Raw genomic sequence first — 20,496 nt, 5'->3', positions numbered from 1 at the left:
GCTTTAGGTACCCGCTTAGATTATCAGCTCTTTAGAGCAGAGACTCCTCATTCCTGAATACTTATATCTTCACTATATGGTCAGTAGCGCTATGAAAATTATAAGTATTATTATTATAGTATTACAAACAAGGTAGAAAAGAAAGTCAGTGCATCTTGGGAAAATAAAAAAAAAGCAAATACTTAAATATTATTCCATGACAGCTGAAGGATGCTGCTGGTGGGACAGACCATTGGTCTCCCATGAGCAAACACTCCTAATTGTGCTAAATGTGATTCGATGCCTATAGAAGTAATGTGAATCATTATCCAACTAGTGTAAGGGATCTACTGCCCCTGGGAATGAGCACTGTTACACTACATGTACCCTTTCATCTACATAGATGGACAATGTTCAGAAGGGAATTTTATGTGCATACTAGGAGTAGAAAATGGATGTATTTTTGTGTCCCACAAAAAAATAATTTAGTTTGTGTTTTATGTTCAATCGAGTTTAAAAGAACAATTTTTGTTGGGATACTGAGAGTAGATCCTGCAGGAAAAAACTTAGGGACGTTTACTGAATGTCCTGAAAGTCAGTGCAAATATGTTTTTTGGAATGTGCCTGAAAAGGTGACAACATAAGAAATGATACAGAGAAAGATGGGGATCTCTTCCAGGACTTATGAACCCCCTACTTGCAGCACAAGTCAGCCTTCTAGTGCAAGACCCCACCAGACTTTAAAACATCAATTAGTCCAGTCCGCAAGAATCACAAGCAACCAGTGCGTCTGGTTTTTCCATTTCATAACCACCAAAAATATTCCTGCGATATCAACGCACACGTTACGTTGGTAAGAGGAACATTCATTTGCATAGGTTCATTATCTTGAATACACAAGCCCATTGGTGACCCTCAGTCATCCCTGCACTAAATCCACTAAGATCAATATTTATAAGCGTTCTCTGGTATTCTGGTACATATCTAAAAATAAAAAGGCATGACAGAAATTAAGAACCAGCACAATAAATAAAACCTGTCAGTAAACGCTCAAAGAATTTCCCCCTACATATAGCAACTGACTTGAGCAGTGTTTCTTCCAGAAAAAACACATTCAGTTGTATTTCCAGGCAAAAAGCACGATAATGCAGTCAAACTATGCTGAGCTCCCAGAAGGAGAGAGAACATCGTCAAAGTGATTTACTTTCAGAAAAACAAGAGTCCCTGAAGTCTCGACGTGCCGGCTTACTGCAGCTAGAAGAGAACCACATTAAGAGGGAAGAGCAAGCCCCTCCAGGCTCGCAAACAAGAGGGAGAAACAAAATATGCAAATTCACCTGTCTATTTGAGTGAATACGTACAGATACATTCATTGGAGACAGCCTAAAAGCAGACCTGCTGGAGAACAAGGGCTACCAGAACTGGGAACCATTATCAGTTTTGGCAACTCTACCAGCTGCTCTGTTATCTTTCTATTTCTAGGTTTACTGGGATTTTCTGCTGTTTTTGCTCAGGAAAACGTACACATTAACATGAATTTAAAGAGACACTGCCCATCCTGTCTTTTTTAACCTAATATTCAAAATAGCCTGTCAGGTGAGCCTAACTTCAGTGACAGGAAAAATCATGGAAACTCTTAAAAAAAGAATAAAATCACAGAACATATAGACAGGCATGATCTAATGGGACACAGCCAGCAGGGATTTACCCAAGGGAATTCTTGCCTCTCAAACCTGCTACATTTTTTTTGAAGGGGTGAATAAACTTGAATCGGTAGATGTGATGTATTTGGATTTTCAAAAGGTGTTGGACAAAGACCCTTATGAGAGCCTTCTAAGAAAACTAAAAAGTCATGGGTTAGGAAGCGATGTTTCATGGATTACAAACTGGATAAAAGACAGGAGACACAGGTTAAATGGTCCTGTTTCCAAACAGAGGCCAATCCAAGGCTCAAGTACCTGTGCTTCTGAATTCTACTACTGCTCTGGTCTTCACCACCCCCTGCCCGAGAACATTCCATGCATCACCACCCTTTCTGTGAAGAAAGACTTCCTGACATTGTTCCCCAGTCTTCCCTCTTGGAGTTTCATATCGTGATCCCTAGTTTTACAGCTGCCTTTACATCGGAAATGATTTGATTTTTTGTACATCATTAATTCCTTTCAGCTATTTGAAGGTCTGAATCATTTCTCCCCTACAGAAAGCAAGGCCACAATGATGTTTGCACAAAAGAAGCCACTGAAAAATCAGACTTGGTTGGAGCCAACAGGTCATTTTGCTACTTGGATAAGGTTTAGTGAGGTGGGCTCACTCCACACAGGAAAGCTTTTAAGAATGCAGCAGTTATCCCATGTGCATCAAGTCATCAATCCGAATCAACATAATTTAGAAATTGCTTCTTGAGAAGCACACGCTTTAATCCACACTCAGGTTCTTACCTCAGAGTCACGTTTCTTTTTCTTTTTTCGAGGTTCACTTTCATGCACAAGTTGTTCTTGTTCCTCTGTCACTGAAAGCAACTCACTTTTCTTTTTCTCCTTAGATTCTGTGGGTTTCTTTTTATTCTTTGCCATCCTGAAAGAAATAAACCCACACTCTTGACAATAGGTTATGTTTACTTTCATGACCAAACAAATAACACCTCTCCTCCCCATCTGCTAATGTAGCTGACTTGTACCCTGATTGCAAAAAAAAAAAAAAGCAAGCACACAACATACATGCACAATAGTTTTAAATTCTGAAGAAAGGATCTATGTAGACTTGAAAACATAAGTAAATCATTTCCTCTGGATTATTTTTATACTGATCCAATAAAAGCCAGCAAAGAACATGGAATACAACAGCTGTTTTCTCTTCAGAAACATGTATAGTGCTGCAGTTCAGTCAAATATATATTTTAATAGTTTGTAAATTTGTATGTCAGCTTATTTGCATATAGTACAATTCAGTACAGTAACTAGGTGATTTCACTGTTTTACTGGAATAACCCCCAATATCCACAAAGTCAGTGGAACAATATGAAGGCAACAGATGTGGGGTCAAGGGCAACATCCTTACAAGAAGGATTGAGGTAAGCTAGAAGATCTGCATAATTTACTAAAAGGTTTTTTTTCCCATGCTGACTGAATCTATGGGAAAGATGCTTATTACATTTGGCCTGTGTGTGTGCCATTTATCCAGGGCACACTATCATATAATGTATCTGTAGTGATCTATAGCAGTCTGATTTGGTTCTGTTTTCCTAATAGGAAGTGTATTAGTGTTCTAGGGCATGGTGTAATATATGTGCAGTGTTACCTTTTCATAGAAAAGATGGTTACTGTTTGAGTGCTGGCAATTAGGGTTCTTTTTAGTACAGGAGGTTTTCTATATTGTAATGGTAATTCCGCTTATTCATAGCTTTCTGAGGGCCAAGCCCACACACAAAAATGTAATTGAATAGGAATTCCAAGTGTCTTTTTTGCAGGATTTTCTGGCTGGCACCTCTGCAGTGCATATTGTAAGTGATATTTGCCTCAGAAGACTGTACTTCTGAATGCTCTTTTTTCATGTTAAGTCTGTTATAAATGCATAATTGAATTGTACATCTGTAGAGGGGATGGGCAGATAGATGTGGGTGTGTAATGTTTACTTGACCATGGGTTCCAAGGGGGGGGGGGGGGGGGGGGGAGAGAGAATCAGTTTTTTTTTAAATATAGATTGTTAGAGAGAGCTGGACTTTTTTTTTGATGGATACAGGACTGAGACTGCATGATGCGGGGGGAGGCAGGGGCAGCACAGGAATTGTTCGCACAGGGCAGCAAAAAAGCTAGCATCGGCCCTGAAAGCCTGCCAGGACACGGCAGAGCCCCTCCTGCCAAGGCAAGATGATACATGTGTTGCAGGGAAAGTGCATGAGGACGTCGGATACCCCAGGGGCCAGTTTTGAAAAAATCCCCCTGTCCAATATTTTCCTGCAATCCGCCCCTGCATTTATCCTTAGGCACTTTTTGAGCAAGAAAAAATAATTGTCCATCACACCATCATTTCAATAAATTGTAAAATACTGAAAGAATTCGTTTGGTTAAAAAGAGATAAATTGCCTTGTTAACGGCTTTCCAAATGCAAGTCTAGTTGTAAATAAAATGCTGCCGTTGTTTCCATTTATTTCTCTTTTGCACGTGTGTAGTACCACGTTTGGTTGCAAATTCAGAACCACGTTAAGACGGTACACTAACTCGCTTTCAAGAAGAGCAAGCATAACCCAACACTAACTACCATGAGTTGTGTGCTGGCGGCAGCAACTAGCGCTATTCGTCACGGCATTAGTTGCGTATCACAACCTGGGCGCCGTGAAGCAATTTACCAACCTGCCCAATCACCATCTTAACCTGCCCAATATCACAGAGGTTTCTGAAAATAGAACACCAAGGAACTCGGCCATCGTTCCGGGCTTTGCTGGTTGGGCAATGCTCCGAGCCGGAAAGTAGATCTTCCCCAAGGTGCCTACTAGAGAAACCTGGCCACTCACTTATTTTAGCGATTAAAAGCACATAATCGAGCCTTACTCTCTCGCTTCCTATCCGACGCTGACGCCCACGTGCTCCACGGCGATGCAAGCTCTTTAAGTGAGCGCCTTTGTAAGATCCAGCCGCCTCTAGCCAGGGATTGGACCGTCACCGCCCGAAGGCGAATTCCCATTAGACGCCTGTTTAACCATGAGCCCATCAGCCAATAGCAAACTGCTACAGTCTAGCAGCTCCCACCTCCTCTTTCCCGCCCCCGCAACGATTAAGTTCTTCCTGATGAGCTTGAAACTGGGGACGTAAGCAAAGGGCGCCGGAATAAGAAAACCGGCGTCGGCATAGTTCGTGGCTTTCGGCCGCGCACCTAATTCTGGGTAGGCGCCGTTACTAGCGCTTGCTGACAGGTGTTTGCGTGTCGCAGTGCAGCAGCAGCAGCTGGAGAGAGGCGGTAGTGAGAAGGGCGCCTTGTTAGAACGAGGGTGCTTTCCGCTTCTCGTTGTTTGCCTCCACAAGTCCCGTGCTCTGCCTGCCGCTTCGCTCCGTTTTCGAAGGCTGGCCAACCACAAGATGGCGCCGCGCTTAGGTTCGAGTAGGGGCTACTTTGAGAGAGGGGGGGGGGTGTGTCTCTCTGCCTGTGACGCGAATTGTGTCACTACCGCTTCCGGCGACCTTCAGCCAGCCGGGCGTGGGTTTGAACTTAGGGATCATGGCCCTGGCGGGTGATTGATTCATGTTGCTGTAAAAAGCCTTCGCAACGGCTTCTGAGCCGAGAAAGCTATAGCAGGACCATGCGCTGGAACCTATTCCGGGCTATAAGATCGAGGTAGGGACTCCTGACTCTAATATCGATGTCTCCCTGAGTTTCACATCCACGTGAGGTGTAACATAAATAAATGAAGATGAAAGATGCATAGGGGCCATCATGTTAGCCCTAGCAAGGTTTTATTAGGGTTGTAACTACTGCTGCTCCGCGTAGAGTAAGCCCACGCTTTCCGTTTAGGATTCTAATTGTCACTACCATCCTTATCCTATGCCTTTCTTTGCTTTCCGAGTGTCCACCACGCTTTGCGTGAAAAAAAAAATGCTAATGTTGGTCTGGAGTTCTTGCAGCTTCATAAAAGTCTGTATTATTTCCCCTGTCTTTCCTGTTCTCGGGTATACATGTTTAGATCCCCCCACGGCTTATCTCATATGACTTAGATTGTAGGTGTGCTAGAGCTTTTACTACCTGGTAGGATGGTGTTCGGATTAGAGTTGGTTGTGAACGATGATGGCTCTCGCTATCCTTCTTTAGTTGAGTATAATCTTTTAAGTCAGATGTATATAAATCCTCATATAACCCTTACATCATTTTTAAGAGACATGTGTAAAGTACTTATAAACGGGACTTCATTGTCACTTTGTTTTCATTGAACGATTGTTTATTCAAACGTCCATATTTATCCTAGGTCCTTTAAACTTTATGTACATTTCTTAATTTTACATTAGCAATTCATATTCTGTGTGAACTTTATCTTAGAACACCCCCAACACAGGACCGTTGTGATTTCTGCATCAGGGGGATCAGGCCCCTCTACTCTGTTTAAAAATTACAGTGCTGTACCATTGGAGCGTTAACTTTTTGTAGTAGAAACACAGCTCAGGTGAGAATTCGTTTGGTACAGCATTGTATTCACCACCTACATGAGTAAAAGAGAACAATTTTAGATTTATAGTCTTGCACACAACGAGGGAATGCAGAAAATTGAAATCGGTCCCATACTTCAAATTTCATCAGGAAAAATCTTTAAATTATTAACACGGCATACTCCATTGCTTATAGATGCACAATTCCTCAGACACAAGAGGTCCCCCTTTTCGACACGGACCCATGTTTTCGCAAACGCGGCTGTTATAGTCTTAACAGTTCAACCATTTGGGTTTGATCATGGAAGTAGAATATCATTCATGAATTCTTGCAATATGCCAATATGATGTAATTATTTAAAGTTGTAGCATGTGAGTTAGCGAGTAGTTTAGCCAATGTCCTGTAGTGATTAGAACCATTCCATGGCAAATATCTTTTAAACAACTATTCCTAACTATCTGTGTATAGGAATGCAGTCCACGGAGTGAGAGGCCTGACGCAGGACATCACAAGATTTTCAAAACAAGGATGCATGTCGGGATGTTCTCCTAAACTAAGTTAAGAAATCTACATAAAGTTTAAAGGACCTATGATTATCATATGGGCGAGTGAATGAACAATGAACTGGTTGGGGGTCCCCCAGGATAGGTTTGGGAACCTCTGCTCTAGACACTTACAGACTGGTGGCATAATATATCTATAATATAAGACAAACAATATTGATATAAACTAATACCATACACTGCAAAAAGCTATTTAATAGCTTTTTGCAGACATCACAAAAGAACTAAATCTCATCTAACTGTTGATAAATTTGCATGACAATTCAAAAGTTCAATAATTTTCACCATTTTTTTTTTTTTTTAAGTTGATGGTGTAATGGATAGGTACTGGTAATAAATTGTGTGGGTAAGGCAATGACACAGGAGATCAGCAGAAATGTTTACTTTCTAAAACAGAACTGTAGTACAAAAGTATTCTAGCAAAAAACATTATACGTGGCATAGACCATACATCAGAGACTCTAGCATATGTACATATAAGAAAAAGATTTACTACCAGTACCTACCCATTACAGATGGCTGTTATAAAAATATTTTCCGGGTTAACTATGGCTTAAAAATGTAGTTGCTGGTAATGCTGTTGATATGCTGTTTTAAAAAAAAAACCAAAAACAAAACTTAAATCTGCATTTAGCTATAAAATAATAATCTGAGCAATATCATAATGCAAAAAATGCAGTTTCAATAACATTAACTTCTTGAAAATTGACACTGCACAACAATTGGCACAGGTTTGAAACCTGTGGGCAGTAGTGCCAATTGCCAAGGCTCCTGTGCCCAAATAGACAATGACTACGGTTGAAGCCGTAACAATTGGGGGGGGGGGGGGGATACAGCTCTTGAGTTTCAAACTTGTACTAATTCAATCCCTTTTGCTTGCCTGCTATTATATGTGCAATGTACATGAAGATACTAAAAATTCTCTTTTCCCCGTAGGTTGTCAAACAGTGGTAATTCATGAATAGGGACATTTTAGAATTTAACTTTAAAATGCCTTTCAACATAGTATTGTGTTTTGTTTTTCAATGGCATTTTCAGAATAAAAAAATATCCCAGCTCCTGTACTTTGAGGTTAGTTAATTGTATTTATTTAAGACATTTATAAACAGTTATTTCAAATGATCTATGGTGGACAGATAAGTCGTAAAAATGAAAAGCGAGACAAAGTGGTTTCTTTATTGGGAGAGTACAATGTGCTTTTAAGTTATTACAGACTCTGTGCATAGTTATTGGTGCCACAGAATAGCAATCGAAACAAACACAAAATGTGGCATTTACTGAGTGAGCTCATCTTAATGTTTTGGGGTTTGGTTTTTTTTCTCAGTCCTGCATCAGCAGAGAGTTGCTTGATGGCTCCAAAAGCTGTGAAAACTATTGTGTTGTAGCCACCATGTGAAAGTCACTGCTGTGCCCTCACAAAATCCCCTCAAACACATAAACTCTATCTATAGAATAATTTTAGCAGTGTCTTTTATTGTTTTTTTTATTTGGGGAGGGGCAAATTTGGGAAAGTGCACGCTGGTTACTTCCCTGAGGGTCAAGGGGATTTCTAGGGTATGTTTATACACTACCCTCCATATTTTAATGCAAAAACACGTTTAGATAATTTAGTTCATACTTAAAAAGATTACAATGATTGTATTATTAATTTAATTCAGTCCTTAATAGACAGCCCATTTTGAAGGTCTGTGAACCTTAGTTAGGCTCCCCACCATTGTGATACAGAGTTTAGGTGCTGTTTTAGTAACTCATCAGAACATTTGTGCAGACATCATTCCTACATGTGAAGTACAAATATTAGCATGAACAGGGAAAATTAAAAAAAAAAAAAAAAAAGTGAGGTGTGACCACGTTTTATTCCAAAATTTGGAAAACTAAAACTATAGTCCTATAAAAGAGAGGAAATGTAAGACCCAAAGATGCTTTTACTATCTTCCATCTCATTTATAGCTCAGCCCAAGCCTTTAGAACTGTGGCTACAGCTCGAAGAATTCCTCAGAAGAGCAACCACGATAGTACGGAAGACAAAGATTCCCAACCCATTCCGTTTTCCACAAGTAAAGCCAGCCACCGGGTTTGGACCGTGGCCAGATCTCTAGGAAGTGATGAGCAACGGCCCTGGTGGAAAGTTCTTCCTCTTAGCCTACTTCTGACAGGATTTGTGTTCTGGTGCTTTTGGAGAGAAGAAACGGAAGTGGATGAACTGTTCAGTAGCCTTCCACCATTCCATGAAAAAGATGTAGAGGACAAATCCCAGCCTCCCAAAAAGGAAACCTAACTGGCTTTGCTTAGGTGCAGACTATCATGAAGCAAATGACTGTTTTAAAGATGCGGGCTGAAAACTTACTGTAAAATGTTTACTTGCATGAGAGCCCTTTAAAATATCTCACCAAACAATGTCAATAAATATTTACTAAAACCACTTAATTTGTGTGACTTCTTGAAAGATCCTCGTTAAATTAAGTAATGGCAGTATAAACCAATCTAAAAGCAGGCCTGTTTGTTTCCCTTTCATTTGCTGTTCCCATTTAGTCATTGCAGGATGGCATTGGAATATATCCCAGCTGATCATCAGAAACATTGACATCAGTGGGTATAGCATATATTAAGGGAATTTAAATTTATTAATTATTTAAATTCATTAAATTTTGAACTTATGTACACTGTTCCAAGTTTCATACCTTGTTCTATGTAATGCCTTTTGGCAATTTTCATGTTCTGTTTCAATGTAAACCGATGTGATCTTTATTTCATATAGGAACACCGGTATATAAAAATCTAAAAATAAATAAATAAATAAATTTAATCACTGCTTTTCTGTACACCCTCCAACTTAATATCATAGCGATATTAAGTTGGAGGCCCCAAAAGTAAAAATTAAAAATCGACCCGCGGGTCAGAAGACGGATGCTCAATTATGCCGGCGTCCGTTTTCCGAACTCGTGGCTGTCAGCGGGTTTGAGAACTGATGCCGGCAAAATTGAGCGTCGGCTGTCAAACTCACCGATAGCCGCCACTCCTGTCAAAAAGGAGGCGCTAGGGACGCGCTGGTATCCCTAGCGCCTCCTTTTACCGTGGGCCCTAATTTGCATAGGCCACCCGCCCAGGAGAGTGGCCTGTGCCAGGAGAGCGGGCGCTTTCCTGCTATCCCGCGCGTTTTTCTGTATCTGCCTGATAGCTTGAAGGTATTTAAAGTCTATCAATTGCAGGAGCAGGGCCTCTTTCAATAGAAAGGAGGCTCTGGAGCAACAGAGTATGGGATGAGGGTGAAAGGGTAGACTCGGGCATAAGCTAAGGAAATATTTAATGAGGGATACACAGAACAGTCTCGCGGTGGAGATGATGGTACTCTCTTAATTAGGGATAGCACAGGGTATCTCAGAGTGAGTGAGAGTTTGTAGAGCTAAGAAATTGTGGAGGGCAAATTAGATATAGTGTGGTCTTTTTTTTTTTTTCTACCATTTTTCTCGGTTCCTGGATTAATTGTTCATAGGATATTTTGTTACACATGACTTCAGGAAATAAGGGCTATTAGAGGGAGGGAAGAAATAATTTTAATGTTTTTGAAGAAGTTCATAAAAGGGGGGGGGAGGCCTTATAAAGTGACAATCCTATGTTGAGGGTGATTGGAGAAGTGTTGAAAACTAGACCCTCGTCCTTTTTTTTTTTTTGGCACCCACGATTCCAATTTGGAGAACTGGGTGTCTTAGGCGTGCTAGTCATGTGTTTTATTGTAAGGAGGGGGGGAAGATAAATATTCAGAAATTGAATTCTCAGGTCCTTATAGGAGGTTCAGGAGGAAATTGGAAAGTAAGGATATGTTCAGGGAATGGAAAGAATTTAGCTTTATAATTGTTGCTTATGACAAGCTTTTCAAGATTTGGCAGAAACTCTTGACTTACCGGGATTGTTAGTTATTCTTAAGATAAACCATTTCGTGCAGTGCTGAGCTACGTGAGTGAAGGACAGGCTTAGGTGGTAGGTTAGAAAAATGATAAATTTATGACAACATGGAACAAGAGGGCATGTAATTGGTTTCTAGGTTTTTCTACATTTACTTACAGGATGTCCTAATATGTCTTCAATAATTACCAAAATTAAGGCTATTAAATATATTAACATAAGAACATGCCATACTGGGACAGACCAAGGGTCCATCAAACCCAGCATCCTGTTTCCAACAGTGGCCAATCCAGGCCATAAGAACCTGGCAAGTACCCAAAAACTAAGTCTATCCCATGTTACTGCTGCTACCACGTTCTCCGTCCTGGCTAGGTACATGGCCCCGAGCACCATCCCATGGAACGTGGGCCACAGCCAGATCGTGACTGCAGCCTGACACAGGAATTACAATCCTGTGCCTGTTGATATAGCTCATGGCTAACTGGTTGTTGGTCTGCTTCAGGACAACGTTGTTGGATCTCTCAAAGCCCATAGCATGTACCTGATCACCCTGAGCTCCAGCAAGTTGATTTAACAAGAGCATTCCTGAGCGGATCCCAGATGCTGGGGATCAAGCCCATCTCCATGAGCTCCCCACCCCCTAGTGTAAATGCATCCCTAGTTAGCACAAGTTGAATAGGGAGACTCCAAAAGGAAATCTGTTCCAGATTGGAAAGTACTCGCCCCCACAGCAATAGGTCCCAGAGAGATGGGGTGACTCAGAAGGAATGCTGGAGGCTGAGTGGCCTTGTGCCACTGTGACCTCAGGGTCCATTGGGTTTTGCAGATATGTAATTGTGCCAAGGGAGTGACATGAACTGTTGTGGCCATAAGGCCTAGCCTCAGCATGGGACAGGCTGACACATGCTGGCTCTGTTGAATTTCTGCTGCCGTAGTTGCCAAGGTGACAGCCCTCTGGTGAGGCAGAAAGGCCTTGGTCTGAGCTGTGTCCAGCAGGGCTCCTATGAAGTCCAATTGCGATGACGAGCTGAGGTAGGACTGGGTAGTTGAGAACAAACACTAAGGGACTCCAACACCCAAATGGTCAAGTGCATGGATCTGACAGCCCCTGCCTGCGACATGCCCATCGTTCAGGTACGAGAAGACAGGCACTCTGTCTGCGGCATTTCGTGAAGACCCATGGGATGAACGTGAGCCTGAACAGCAACACCCGATACAGGGAAGTGCTGTTGGCCCACCACGAATCGGAAATAGTTCCTGGGACCAGGGAATATCTCACTATGTGTGTATGTGTCTTTTAGGTTGGGGGGGGGGGGGGGCATAGCCAGTCCCCTTTTAGCAAAAGGGGAATGAAGGGGTCCAGGGAAACCATCTTAAACTTTCCTTTTTTTTTTTTTTAGAAACATATTCAAGACCCTTAGATCTAGGACAGAAGAGTACTCCTTTTTGGAATCAGGAAGGACCTGGAGTAGAATCCTTGCCCTCTTTGCCCTGGTGGAATGGGCTCGACCACGCTGGTCGTTAAGATGGAGAAAAGCTCTGTTAGTCGTACCACCTGATGGGCACAGAGGGCAATCTGGCAGGTTGTGCAATAGATTCAATTGGTATCCCTGGCAGACAAGAGACAGAAGCTACTGGTCTGGGGTTACACTGGGCTACTGGTTTGAAAAGAACCACAGTCTGGCCCCCAACTGGAGTGTGTCCTGGGTATAGGCAACGGGCAGATGCTCCCTGTGGCCCAGTCAAAACCTTGTCCAGCAAGGTAATTGAGGAGCCGGCTGGGGCATGGGGGGCTCTCTGCTGCCTGGGCCAGCCACAGGAGCCCTGATGGTATTGACAGAAGCGAGGTGGCAGAGGATCATTTTTCCTTTGGCAAAAGAAAGTCTTCCTTGGCCCTGGTCCTGCCAGCTTCCTGAGGATGGATCTGGAGTACTGGTAGAAAAGTTGTTGGAGGGTTTCATGGTGGTCCCGAAGTTGGACCACAGCATCCCTCGCCCCATCTCCAAAGATTCTCTGCAGTACACAGCCCGTCAGAAGTCATGCCTGTACCTCGGGTTGGAGATATGAGGCCCAAAGCCATGCCAGACTGCGAGTACCAATTGCCCCTGCAGAAACTCTTGATGCCATCTCAAAAACATTATAGGTTGCACAGACCTTGTTTCTGCACTCAAGGCCCTTATGCACCAGCGACATGAGGGTGTCCTGTTGCTTGGCTACCTCCTGCATTTGCTTCCAGATATCCTGAGAGTACTGGCTCATGTAGAGCTGGTAGGCAGTGATGCGGGCAATAAGCAATGGCACCTTAGAACACCTTCCTCCCAAGAGTGGCTATCGCTCTGTGGGCCTTCCCCAGGGGTGCCAAGGAATGCCTCCAAGAGTGCTTGGCCCTCTTGAAGGCAGATTTGTCCACCACTGACTGGTGAGACAGTGGATTCTTATCAAATCCAGCAGCCTTCTGGAAGTGGTAGACTCTATTCTCCTTCTTATTAACAGGAAGCAGTGTGAGGGGGGGGGTGTTCCTATATCCTCAGCAGCAACTCCTTAAGGTTCGCTTGTACTGGGATTGCCATGATCTTCTTAGTATTTTGTGCCTAGCATCCTCCTCTGTTAAAAGAAGGCCTACCAAAATGATAAGGGGATGGAACAGCTCCCCTATGAGGAAAGGCTGGAGAGGTTAGGGCTGTTCAGCTTGGAGAAGAGACGGCTGAGGGGGGATATGATAGAGGTCTTTATAATCATGAGAGGTCTAGAACAGGTAGATGTGAATTGGTTATTTAGTCTTTCAGATAATAGAAAGACTAGGGGGCACTCCATGAAGTTAGCATGGGGCACATTTAAACTGAATTGGAGAAAGTTCTTTTTCACTCAACGCACAATTAAACTCTGGAATTTGCCGCCAGAGGATATGGTTAGTGCAGTTAGTGTAGCTGTGTTTAAAAAAGGATTGGATAAGTTCTTGGAGAAGTCCATTACCTGCTATTAAGTTCACTTACAGGCCAATACAGTAAGGAGCGGTAGGAAGAGCTGCGTTACTGCCGGGCGCACCCGCGGTTGTCGCACGCACAGTCCAGCTCACCTACCGCTCGATACTGTATTTAAATAGCTTGCAAATGCAAGCTGTGTCCAAGAAGCGTCCGTGAAGCGTTAGGCCTGCGCAACCCATTTCACTGTATAGAGCGCTATACAGTATCCTGGGTGCGCTGGCCTAACGCTTCATGGACACACTGGTATCTGTCATTTCAAATGTCATTTCAGGAAGTGGACGGTTCTTCTACGCTCGGGATTGCCAGTCCTCTCTCCCCTCCTCCGGAAGCAAGGCGCAGGGAGGGGGGGGAGAGAGGACTGGTGAAACGACATGTAAAGTGTAAAGCAACGAAGCGACTTACTTTTCTTGCAGCCCTTCTCCAGAGACGGACCGCGGCTCCCCTGCTTCCTGGGGGCAGCCGGCGGCGAAAGTGGCCCTGCCGGGGAAGATGGATGCCTGCACGGGCGAAAGCGGCCCCTGTGTGTGCAATTGGGCCGCTCAAGACGTGACGTCACATGCCGTGACGTCAAACGTCGTGACGTCACGCCTTGAGCAGCCCAATTGCACGCACAGGGGCCGCCTTCGCCCGTGCAGGCATCCATCTTCGCTGGCAGCTGCCTCCGGGAGGCAGGGGAGCCGCGGTCCGTCTCCGCCGATGTCCGTCTCCGGAGGAGGGCTGCAAGAAAAGTAAGTCGCTTTGTTGCTACTTTTTATTTTTGCTTTTTTCCGCTTTTGTTGTTTCGGGAGGAGGGGAGAGAGGACTGGGGCTGCCCCGGAGACCAACATACATTGACGCGGCCAGGGCAGGTGAGCGGGGGCTGGGGGAAAGTTTGCCGCCTACCCTTACCCCTGCCTCTAATGCAGGGGTAAGGGTAGGCGGTAAGTTAGCAAGTTAAACGCGCGGCAAAACTGCAGGTTAAAAAAGCGATAGTCGGGGCGCTTGTTACTGTATGGGAGGGAATAGCTAATTCGATCGTTTACATCTAATATACATGCCGCGGGCGGAAGGGGTTACCCGGAGATTTAAAGAGGCGGTAAGAATGGGTTAAAGGGGATAGTGTATCGCGGGTTGGACTAACGCGGCCGAAGAGTAGAAAGCGGGTTAGAAGCAGGGTAACCGCGGCTGCACTTTACTGTATTGACCTGTTAGAGAATAGCCACTGCCATTAGCAATGGTAACATGGAATATGCTGTTTTTGGGTACTTGCCAGGTTCTTATGGCCTGGATTGGCTACTGTTGGAAATGGGATGCTGGCCTTGATGGATCCTTGGTCTGACCTCTTATGCCATGTTCTTATCCTCTGCCATCACCCTCAAGTGGAGATTTCCTTTACTCATCTGAAGGGTCTGATGGGAGACCACCCATAGCCTTGGAGGACTCCATCTGATCCTTACCCAGAGGCCTAGGGACCATTGATACAGGGGACGGGGCCCTAGCTGCTGGGCCTTTGACCAGATACAGGCACTGGTAAAAGTAACTGGGGGACTACAGACTTCAGCTTCTCTGGCAGCCCCTAATCACTGAGTAGGGAATGGCTTTGGTGCCCTACTGGACACTAGCACCAGCTTGGATGGTAATGCACCAATGAGCATGTAGAGCTTCTCCAGCAGCAGTAGGTTGACAGGTAGCACTGGTTCTGGTGCCATAGGCCTGATGCCCACTCCAGTTCAACTGTTGCTGATGCCAACACAAATTGGGAAGGAGGAGGGATGGCTAGATCTTCGTTGGATTCATAACATTTGAGTGAGTGGCACAAGGAACCATACAGTTGCAGCCCCAGCACTGATTAATGAGTGACCCTCCTTCCCCAGCCTTAAATTGGTCACCACATAAGCTAGTGCATCCCCAATGCTTCTCAGCCCTGTCTTTCCCTGCTACTGAGAATGATGATCCTTTGTCTTAGCTCCTCTGGGTCAAGAGCAATAGTCAATCTCCAGTCCACCTGACAGTCCTGCTGATGTTATGGTGGCCATTGGTGCAGCTCCAAGGTCCACTGATGCCAATACCTTGAACTTTGACCTGAAGAACTGCTTCATGTTGCCTACTTGAAGCCAATGTCCCTTCAGGGTCAGTTCTGTGTGCAGATGACAACCCTGTCCCACACGTAATGGCCCCAAGCACATGCTCCATGTCATGGGGAACTATAATAGACATATTCCTTAGGCACCAGGGGCATTGAGAGAAACTGGATTGGGCATGAAGAAATGAAAGGGCCTGTAGACACTAAATTATGGTAGTAGCCATCAATGGCTGCCAGGCACTAGGACAGAACTGCCTGTGGTGGGGGGGGGGGCTGAGCAAATTCTGTTACGTCTCCATTTGTGGAAAAATACCCAAAACCCTGACTAGGTTACTAAAGGCAGGACTGAGAGGGACCTGCCTATGCAATACTGAAAACCATGATGGAAAAATGTTTTCCATGAGGGTAGAAACAAAGTGAGCTCACTCAGCCCGTGAGAGTTACAGCTCATGGGAGAGGAGAACCTGTGTGAATGGATGGTGTATAGGTAGGCCTAATCAAAGTTCTAGAAACTGGTATGTTTTCTAGAGTAGGACTTCATCTAATGGCACCTAACCCTGATTGGGCTTGTCCCCTACAACTCTCCTTTACAAACTCCACCCCTTCCTTCCTTCCTTGAGATTTTTTTTTTTTTTTAATAGTAAAGTGCATTTTATGGGCTACTTAGTACAGCAGCCAGGCCTTATTATCTTGGGTAAGTTATTTCACGCTATTGGCCCAGGTCTAACCCTACAGTGGGGCTGATGTAAAAATGTGCCCAGAACATGTGTGCTCACTTGTATGCTACTTTGCCATCACGGCTGGGCTTATAACCCACTAATATAACGATCCTACACAAAAGGAGGGGCTAGGACAAATGTACAGCCCTAGTACCCCCTCAGCCTGGAGGTACACAGGAGAGATGGTTGTCAAGCTGGGTAGAAGATAGATGCTCTCACTGTCTTTGCTTGTGGTACCAGCCTCTACCCCCCACCCCACAAGGTCCAGGCTCTTTGGTGATAAGGTTTCCTCCCTCCCCCCCAGTTGGTTCCTCCTCCATGGCATCTGACAGGAGGATTTTTTTTTTTTTTTGTTGATTCACCCTTTAGTATAACAGACCCACGCTGGTATAAAATTGTCCCTGTAGCAGAATTACAGAGAGTAGCACCCACCTCCAATGCAGCTATTGAGTAGCTGGTGATGGCTGTACTAATCCCCTATGGGCTGGGGTTATAGACATGCATTCAATTTGGTTAAGCCATGGGTAGCTACTACTGTACCTCATTGTAAGCCCTCTTCTTGGGTTAGAAAAATAGCTACAGTACCTGAATGTAATCTACATTGAGGACTAGTGTTCTATTCACATTTTTATAGTCAATGCCTCTTTGCACTAGCTTTCCATCAAGGTACAGCCCATTGCCAAATTCAAGGGCAAACATGAGGTAGCAGAAAGTTTATTTACAACAGTTATCACAATGTAAAAAGGCTAGTTTAGAGCATGCAGACTATTAAATCTAATAGCATGGATCACAGATAAAACTGCTCTTCATACAAACTTTGATTCTGAAAAACCTGAGCAAAGATTGAGGGAATGTTTGTTTTTATAAAAATTGTTACTTTAGATGTAAACCACTTAAAATTGAACAAACTTATAAACATGACTTTATACTGGTAGTTTATTTACATTATTAAAAAAAGTGATCGGCTCATGAAGTGTCAAGCTCTCTCTCCCCGAATTCTTCTAGCCAACTGGATGTCCTTGGGCATGATTGTAACCCTTTTAGCATGAATGGCACATAAATTGGTATCCTCAAATAAGCCAACCAAGTAAGCCTCACTTGCCTCCTGGGGGGAAAGAAAGCCATAGTTTAGATAAATTGGCATTTTAGCCATTATGCAAAGTTTTAGAATTGCATTCCTCCTACCCCCCTCATGTTATTTAAGCACCTTCACACTGCAATAGGTAGTAACAAGCATTAATGTTATAATTGCATTTATAGACTACCAAAACCTCCAGGCACTAATATCTAAAAAAAAACCAACTTGCTTTCACACAACCCGTTCAGGCCTTTTGTATACTTTAGTGAATTTATAACTACTTTCCTTGCATGAAGTTGAGCTCTAGTAGGTTAGAACCCAAACTATAACAGAAGTTACCTAACATTGCTGTTCTCTAAAGGTATGCATTCATATTTCCAAATACCTCACAGAAGCAGTGACTGCCTGGGAACTGTTCTAGTGAAGTATGCCAGTATGGAGAGCAACTTCAAGTCTCACATCAGCAGCAGAAGTGCCACCCACAAGGGCTGCAATTGCTCCATGCTGGCACATGCAGTGGAGCAGTTGGCAGACAAAGGCCAGGAAGCTGTTTAGAATGATAGGTTTGTTGTGGCAAGGTGTAGCATATGAGCAATAATGGAAGTGGAAACAGAAGCAAAGTAAAATTAAGTGGAAAAGGTAGGCAGGAGTAAACTGGCAATGAAAAAAGATAGCAAGAGAAATGGGAGAACAAGGAAACGTGTCACCAGTTCATCCCACGAAAAGTATTAGCATTAAGGCTTTGACAACTGGAGGATTGCAATTTTGAGCATATGCCTTCATGAGTGTGCACTTACCTCAGTTTTAATAGCCTGGGAGGTGGAAACCATTTCAGCTAACTGGCAAGGTGTTACAGTCCTTGGCTAAAATGAGTGGCCTGTGCTGAACACATTTTAACTCCATACATTAGCATAATTAGCTTACTGCATCAGGAACTTAAAGTAGCTTGTACATAAGGAAACTGCATTGAGTTTCAAGTACACTTTGAATGTACAGCTTTCTGCATCAGCCTGGAAGTTTGCTAGCTCTAAATGCTTATCAGAACGATGGTGGCCATGAATACCCCCATTAAAAAAAAAGTTAAAATACCTGCAAAGCTCCAATAGCAGCACTTTGAAACCGCAAGTCTGTTTTGAAATCCTGTGCAATTTCTCGTACCAAACGCTGGAAAGGGAGTTTCCGGATCAATAACTCAGTTGATTTTTGGTACCTCCTGATTTCTCTTAGGGCAACTGTGCCTGGTCTGTTTGAGATAATGATTGCACATGAAGTAAATACTAAGCAAGGCATCTAACAAGGCAAGTTACCCTATACCAACCTCACCAGTATGCAAAACTGAGCTCTGCCCCCTCCCATATGGAAGTCTGAGCCCAGTCTGGAAGAAACGTTGCGACAGTGGACAGTACAGCCTACCATTCCTCCCCCTCACTTACCAGCTCCTAGCAGCTATACAGGACAACAGCAACCTTGCAGTGCCTTCTGGCACATCTTCCCCAAAAGTACTGCATGGCCCCTGTTCTCATCCCATTGACCAGGAGCCAATGAGCGAGGTTGGGGGGAGGGGTTAAAAGAGAACCAGGGGGCAAGAGGCAGTAGAGGATCTTTGGGAAGGGGGAGAAGGGAAGCAATTTTAGCATCTCAGTTGCACACTTCCTACATTTCATAGTTATTCCTCATCCTTGGACAGGCTTTTACCACTAGTCCTTTATAATTTGCAGTTCTTCTCTCCCCAAAAACAGAGTACATAGAAAATGGCTTTAGAACATTCTAGCATATATAATCTTAATACACATTACAGACTAAAAGAGATAAGAAATCATCCTTACCTATATCTATGAGGTTTCTTGACACCACCCGTAGATGGGGCACTCTTCCTAGCAGCCTTAGTTGCCAGCTGCTTCCTGGGAGCCTTCCCACCAGTAGATTTACGGGCTGTTTGCTTAGTACGAGCCATGGTATATCACTTTCAATCCTATAGAAGGGAGAAACCAGTCTATTAATAGGTATTATAGAAGCTTCACAGTTAGCCCACTCTTAAGTGATATGGAAGCCTTTACCGCTTACTGTTTCCCACCCTGGAATAATCAGACTACATGTTTACCAAGAAAGTGGTAAAAATAAACTTGCCAAAAAAAAAAAAAGTCATAAACAGGAAAAGGCTAATCCCATAGCTCGCTGACCGTGAACCCTTCCACATTACGAATGCAATCCGCCAGATAAGTCTGCTCACCGCTAGGGGAAGCCCTCACGGTCACCGTAAAAATACGTTTTTCGTTAATTAACGCTCCCTCTCCCCTCACAAGAACTACATGCCCCCAATATCCGTCTACTATTAGGACCTGATACATCACCCTTCCCCCCACCAACCCTCGAAACTCACTTTCCGCGAAGCAAGCGAATTGAGATCTTACTTTTAAGTTCACGAGCCGTTTAAAAAGCCTCCAACTGCCTTACAGAGAGCCCACCGAGTGTTGAAGAAACCGGGGAGAGGGCTTCAGAGGAAGCGGAGGTGGGAAGCGGTGGATCTTATACCTCCCCCTCCGCCGTCTGCTTCCACCATTACAGAGCAGCGCCACTACACGTTACCTTCCTGCCTACAACCCGGCGCCGTGCAGAACATGGCGACCGCTGGGCCTACGGCAGCCTCCCGCCTCCCCCGGCTCGCGGGCCAGCGGCTTCCCTCACCCGCCCGCCCGCCACCCGTCCCTCTGACCGCCCACCCCCCCACCAGAGCCAACTCCTCAGCCGCACCGAGGCGCGAACCACGCGCGGTAACGGCACCGCCGCGTACCCTCCCGCTCGCCACCAACGGACTCCCGGCTCGGGGGGGGGGGGGAGGGGAAGAAGAGTCACGCACCCCGTACAAACCAAAATAAATAAAATAAGCTGCTCTATCAGCAAGCGCTCAGCCGCTGACTGGCTCCTTACCGAGCACGAAGAAACAGCGGGCGCGAAGCGAGACAAGGCCAAGTGAGCGGCGGCTCCGTCGACAACTACACCGACACCTTCCCAACGGCGGCAATTCTTCGTGCCGAGCGGGCGGCCCGCCATTTATACCAGCTGTGACGTCAGCACG

At 44.4% G+C, this 20,496-nt stretch overlaps 2 protein-coding genes and 1 long non-coding RNA gene across 6 annotated transcripts in view; 1 reads left to right on the top strand and 2 right to left on the bottom strand.

Moving 5' to 3' along the window:
• Nucleotides 1-5,057, bottom strand: part of C14H7orf50 (chromosome 14 C7orf50 homolog) — a 132,157-nt gene extending 127,100 nt beyond the window's left edge. The window contains exons 1-2 of one of the 4 annotated variants that reach the window (XM_029577037.1): nucleotides 4,849-5,057; nucleotides 2,418-2,553 (exon numbers count right to left, since the gene is read on the bottom strand). In XM_029577037.1, coding sequence (XP_029432897.1) covers nucleotides 2,418-2,552 — 135 coding nt within the window. In that variant the 5' untranslated portion in view covers nucleotide 2,553; nucleotides 4,849-5,057. Of the gene's footprint in view, nucleotides 1-2,417; nucleotides 2,554-4,328; nucleotides 4,456-4,489; nucleotides 4,678-4,848 lie in introns of those variants that run through there. The other 3 variants (XM_029577035.1, XM_029577036.1, XM_029577038.1) reach the window with 3 other exon arrangements.
• A 56-nt stretch (nucleotides 5,058-5,113) lies between these two features.
• Nucleotides 5,114-8,761, top strand: LOC115075996. Its single transcript, XR_003852664.1, has 3 exons — nucleotides 5,114-5,307; nucleotides 6,580-7,745; nucleotides 8,625-8,761. It is a non-coding gene; the product is annotated as an uncharacterized LOC115075996 (long non-coding RNA).
• An 8,279-nt stretch (nucleotides 8,762-17,040) lies between these two features.
• On the bottom strand, nucleotides 17,041-20,495 carry LOC115075953 (histone H3.3). The gene is made up of 4 exons (XM_029576936.1): nucleotides 20,349-20,495; nucleotides 19,247-19,392; nucleotides 18,510-18,663; nucleotides 17,041-17,447 (listed from the first exon to the last, which is right to left on the bottom strand). Exons 2-4 carry the CDS (start codon nucleotides 19,372-19,374, stop codon nucleotides 17,319-17,321), a joined length of 411 nt encoding a protein of 136 aa, XP_029432796.1. The 5' UTR covers nucleotides 19,375-19,392; nucleotides 20,349-20,495; the 3' UTR covers nucleotides 17,041-17,318.
• Nucleotide 20,496: the final 1 nt, after the last annotated feature.

This window comes from Rhinatrema bivittatum, chromosome 14 (genome assembly GCF_901001135.1).
Source record: "Rhinatrema bivittatum chromosome 14, aRhiBiv1.1, whole genome shotgun sequence".
Taxonomy (NCBI): Eukaryota; Metazoa; Chordata; class Amphibia; order Gymnophiona; family Rhinatrematidae; genus Rhinatrema; species Rhinatrema bivittatum.
Note: the sequence above shows the minus strand (reverse complement) of the source record. Positions and strands in the feature narration are given on the sequence as shown.